Below are 5,326 nucleotides of genomic sequence, written 5' to 3' on the forward strand. Positions count from 1 at the left end.
GCTGATTTTGCATTTTAGTCACAATCAAAGAATGTAGAATGGGTACTTTTACTCTGAATTTGGAAGCATTTTTATTTATTTAGGTTTTTTTGTTGTTGTGTCGCCCCACCCCCACCCCTAACCCACCTGCAAGGGATTTCCCTTTGTAACAGCCCTAGCTATGAATCGCACTATGTAGATCATGCTGGCCACAAATCTACAGAGATCCTCCAGTCTCAGCCTCACCAGTGAGGGATTAAAGGCGTGGATCACTAGGCTAGGCTGAAATCTTAAGCATCAAATTCGCGATACTAACTGCTTTCTACCTCTGTGAAAGGAGTCAACAGAAACAGTACCCAAACTACAACTCCCAAGACGCAAAGCTGCTGCGGCCCGTCCTCTGTTTTGGTCTGAGAGCCTTGATCCCGTCGTGCATCGAGGCGCGCGAAAGGCAACCTGGGAAGAGTAGTTCGTCCGGGCACTTACCGGTTTCGCCAGCGCGGCAGAAGCTGTTCTCGCGGCTGGAGCCCGGGGTCGTGTGGGGGTGAGCGGAGCAGAGAAAGGGCGCCAAGGGAAACGGTGAGTCAGGCCGGAGCTACGCGATAAAGGGAGGCGGCACCGCGGCGGAGGCTCAAGCGGAGTAACTGCGGCCGCGAGCCGAGTCTGTTCTGGGACGCCTCCGTCGGCGTCGGCGAGGGAGGCGTGAGGAGGAGCCGGGCGTCTGCAGCCGTTCTCGCCCTCGGCGCCCCGCCGCCATCTCCAGCCATGCAGTCCCGGGAAGACGGCCCGCGCTCTCGCCGCCTCTCCAGTCCCCGCGGCGGGAGGCGACCCAAGAGGATCTCCAAACCCTCTGTGTCGGCCTTCTTCACGGGGCCGGAGGAGTTAAAGGACACGGCCCATTCTGCAGCCCTGCTGGCCCAGCTCAAGTCCTTCTACGACGCGCGGCTGCTGTGCGATGTCACCATCGAGGTGGTGACGCCCGGCAGCGGGCCCGGCACGGGCCGCCTCTTCTCGTGCAACCGGAACGTGCTGGCGGCGGCGTGCCCCTACTTCAAGAGCATGTTCACCGGCGGCATGTACGAGAGCCAGCAGGCCAGCGTGACCATCCACGACGTGGACGCCGAGTCCTTCGAGGTCCTGGTCGACTACTGCTACACCGGTCGCGTGGCGCTCAGCGAGGCCAACGTGCAGCGCCTGTACGCGGCGTCCGACATGCTGCAGCTGGAGTACGTGCGCGAAGCCTGCGCCTCCTTCCTCGCCCGCCGCCTCGACCTGACCAACTGCACGGCCATCCTCAAGTTCGCCGACGCCTTTGACCACCACAAGCTGCGCTCGCAGGCCCAGTCCTTCATCGCTCACAACTTCAAGCAGCTCAGCAGGATGGGCTCCATTCGGGAGGAGACGCTGGCCGACCTGACCCTGGCGCAGCTGCTGGCCGTCCTGCGCCTGGACAGTCTAGACGTGGAGAGCGAGAAGACGGTGTGTCACGTGGCCGTGCAGTGGCTCGAGGCCGCTCCCAAAGAGCGGGGCCCCAGCGCTGCCGAAGTCTTCAAGTGCGTTCGTTGGGCACACTTCCCGGCAGAGGATCAGGACTACCTCGGAGGACTACTGACCAAGCCCATTGTGAAGAAGTACTGCCTGGACATTATCGAAGGGGCGCTCCTGCAGCTGCGCTTTGGGGATCGGTTGTACAAGTCCGTGGCGTCCAAGCCGAACAGCAGCCACGGTGGTGGCAGCAACGGCAGCAGCGGCAATAGCAGCAGCAGCATCAGCAGCAGTAGCTCTGTGGTGTCTGTAGCAGAGAATCCACCCCAGAGGTTGGGTATGTGTGCCAAAGAGATGGTGATCTTTTTCGGACACCCCAGAGATCCTTTTCTGTGCTACGACCCCTATTCGGGAGATATTTACACAATGCCGTCTCCTTTGACCAGCTTGGCACACACGAAGACCGTTACCTCCTCGGCTGTGTGCGTCTCTCCAGACCATGACATCTATCTCGCCGCCCAGCCCAGGAAAGACCTATGGGTCTATAAGCCGGCCCAAAATAGTTGGCATCAACTGGCGGACCGCTTGCTGTGTCGGGAGGGCATGGACGTGGCATATCTGAATGGCTACATTTACATCTTGGGCGGGCGAGACCCGATTACTGGAGTTAAGTTGAAGGAAGTGGAATGCTACAGCGTTCAAAGGAACCAGTGGGCGCTGGTGGCCCCTGTACCGCATTCCTTCTATTCCTTTGAACTGATAGTGGTCCAGAACTATCTTTACGCCGTCAACAGTAAGCGCATGCTCTGCTACGACCCTAGCCATAATATGTGGCTGAATTGTGCGTCTCTTAAACGGAGTGACTTTCAGGAAGCCTGTGTCTTCAAAGATGAGATCTACTGTATTTGTGACATCCCAGTCATGAAGGTCTACAACCCAGCCAGAGGAGAGTGGAGGCGGATTTGTAATATTCCCCTGGACTCAGAGACTCACAATTACCAGATCGTCAATCACGACCAAAGGCTGCTCCTCATCACCTCTACCACTCCCCAGTGGAAGAAGAACCGCGTGACGGTCTATGAATATGATACTAGGGAAGACCTGTGGATTAACATAGGTACCATGTTAGGCCTTTTGCAGTTTGACTCTGGCTTTATTTGCTTGTGCGCTCGCGTTTATCCCTCCTGTCTTGAACCGGGTCAGAGTTTCATCACCGAGGAAGACGATGCAAGGAGTGAGTCCAGCACTGAGTGGGACCTGGATGGGTTCAGCGAGCTGGACTCGGAGTCAGGAAGTTCAAGTTCCATTTCTGACGATGAAGTCTGGGTTCAGGTTGCTCCTCAGCGGAATGCACCAGATCAGCAGGGTTCTTTGTAAGTCTTTGGAGACGGGCAGACGTTTCTACCGTATGGAATGTATCTTAAACCGATACCTTTTCCTGTAAAAGACAGAGTTGGTTAGGACTGGAGATTTGGTTTTAGAAAGGGTAGCAATTTGAAATATTAATACAGTATACATACAAAATTTATACATTTTTGACTTGAAATCAACTTATTTGAGTAATTTTCTGGGCTGGAAGTCCGTGATTAAAATGCATAGTGACCTGTTAGTGGATTTGTTGTTGCTGTTAATTAGTATGTTCATATTTTAATTTTCCTAATTTAGTTAAATCTTGCCTAGTGCTACAAGATCTTTAATTTGTTACTAGGGCAACTGGACTGAGAATTGTTGGGTTTTGAAGGTGTTCACATTTTCCTTCAGAAAAATGAAAGGTTACATTTTTAAGTAGGTTTGTAGTGTTCTCAGTTATAGTTATTAAAATTTAGTATGCTCTCCTTTCTGCAAAGAAAGAAATGTTAGTAAGGTAACAAGTGATTCCATGTTGATAATGTGTTCAGTGGGCTTATATAGTCACAGAAAATTTTTAAAAATCAGGATTCCACTGTTTTTATATGTGCTAAATATGTCCTATTTCTTACCTTGAAAATAAAAAATTCTAGTAGTGTCACTAATTTAAGCACCCTTTTAAACCAAAAAAAATGAAAAAGATAACTTGCTTCATAAAGTCAGTTTTGATCTGTACATGTTAAATGCTTTGACTCAGAGGAACAACCCTTTTCTTCACTGGACATGATTAGATAATGTAAATTTCTCATTGGTCATGCACTGTCTTAAAAAGTTTGTTTGCTTCCCTAAAATATTTTGGCTATATAGTTTTAGTATTCATCTTAGAGGTTTTTATCAGCAGAAAGTGATTTATTCTTTGATGTATGTGAAGTAATATTGGTGTTGAAAACATGTATAAGCTAAAGGCAGTATTTTATTGACCAGTAGTTGTAGTGTTTATCAACTCAAGTGCCAGCAAAGGACTTTGAAACTTCAAGCTGTGTAGAGCACTGTTTTGTGTAATATTGAACTATTGTCCATTTTTTAAGTTACTGTAATAAATGTTCTTGGTTTTCAGCTTGAAGATATTTTTGTATTAAAAGTTGAGAGTTAAAGAACTTAAGAGGACGGCGGGTGGCATTTGGGGCCAGTAGTTAAGAGTATGTTCAGTTTTTTTTCCCTAAACAGTGATATACATGGCCATTTTAATTATGGTGTCTGTTTCTATTTTGTATTTCACTGTGAGTGTTTTGTGTCCAGCTTTTGTTTCAGTCACCATATGTAAGGGAAAGTCCAGAAAGTAAACCACGTAAAACTGGCATTATTACGTTATAGGTGCTTACCTTTGGAAGGTTTATTAATACATATGGTTGTCATAATACATATACACGACAAATGGTGTACATATACAAATGTTTTATGCTATAAAGTTTTCTATACTCTCTTAGAATTATCTTCCTGAGTCTTTCTTCAATAACATGCAAATTCCTTTTTACTCTGTAGTGACAAAACGCTCATCTCTGTAGAGGACAGAAGAATCTGCTCCAGGTCAGGGACGTGATTTTTTTTTTTTTTTTAATGAAAAACAAAAAATAAAATAACAAAACAAAATGCCACAGATAATGTATTATTTGTCATTTTGATTAGCTGTGTGGAAGTGTAAAACATTTTCAGCTCAGTGGTAGGTAGGCTTCAGTGGCCTAAGTAAATTCTGCTCCATCGGTATTAGGGAATGTTATAAGAGCTACCCCTAACTTAGAAAGCTGTTTTTCCCTGTGTGGGGGCCAACTTTTTCTTCCACAGAACTTCTGTTGATAACTTTTGTAAGGTGGAAACTTAGTGACGCGTATCTCAACCAGATTATTCATCTGCACAATTCCAAATCTGCAATTGATGTATAAAAGGCAGATTCTCAATTCATCATTTTCAACTCTTGAGTTAAAGCTTAGGCTAAATGTTAGTAATATCTTGGCTTACAAACACATTTTCTTGGGAAGGATTTTGATTTTGTGAAACATTTGTCAATTAGGGAATAGATGCTATTTATAGATAAATGATTTGTATGTTGCTAGTTACAAATAAAGCTGGTTTTAAACTGCAGGCTTCCTGGCTTTATGCTTTATTTGGTTGTCTGTTAAGTGCATAAAACTTGCTTGTTCAGTGACACAACTAGCAATATTGAAGTCTTTCTGGACAAGAACTGACTTCTGCCGATTAATCAGCGCATCTTTCAGCAAATGCTCCATGTACTGCCATTTGTAAGATTGAGAATTGCATCAGCTGCTTCTATGTATCAATAGTTTGGACGTCTGAGAACCTATATTACTTCAGACACTTTAGGTGGAAGCTAGGATTGTAAGTTTTCCCGGCTAGCCTGGGCTATACAGATCCTATTTGAATAGGACAAAACAAAATGTCGTTGTTCTCAAAATGGTTGAAGGCTGACTTAGCAAATAGCTTTTTTTTTTGTTTGTTT

At 46.3% G+C, this 5,326-nt stretch overlaps 1 protein-coding gene across 1 annotated transcript; it reads left to right on the top strand.

Moving 5' to 3' along the window:
- The first annotated feature begins 338 nt into the window (after positions 1–338).
- Kbtbd7 (kelch repeat and BTB domain containing 7) lies at positions 339–4,950 on the top strand. The gene has a single exon (XM_005366041.3). The coding sequence runs from the start codon at positions 745–747 to the stop codon at positions 2,839–2,841; it is 2,097 nt and encodes a 698-aa protein (XP_005366098.1). The 5' UTR covers positions 339–744; the 3' UTR covers positions 2,842–4,950.
- The last annotated feature ends 376 nt before the right edge of the window (positions 4,951–5,326 follow it).

Source organism: Microtus ochrogaster, unplaced genomic scaffold (assembly GCF_000317375.1).
Source record: "Microtus ochrogaster isolate Prairie Vole_2 unplaced genomic scaffold, MicOch1.0 UNK6, whole genome shotgun sequence".
Taxonomy (NCBI): Eukaryota; Metazoa; Chordata; class Mammalia; order Rodentia; family Cricetidae; genus Microtus; species Microtus ochrogaster.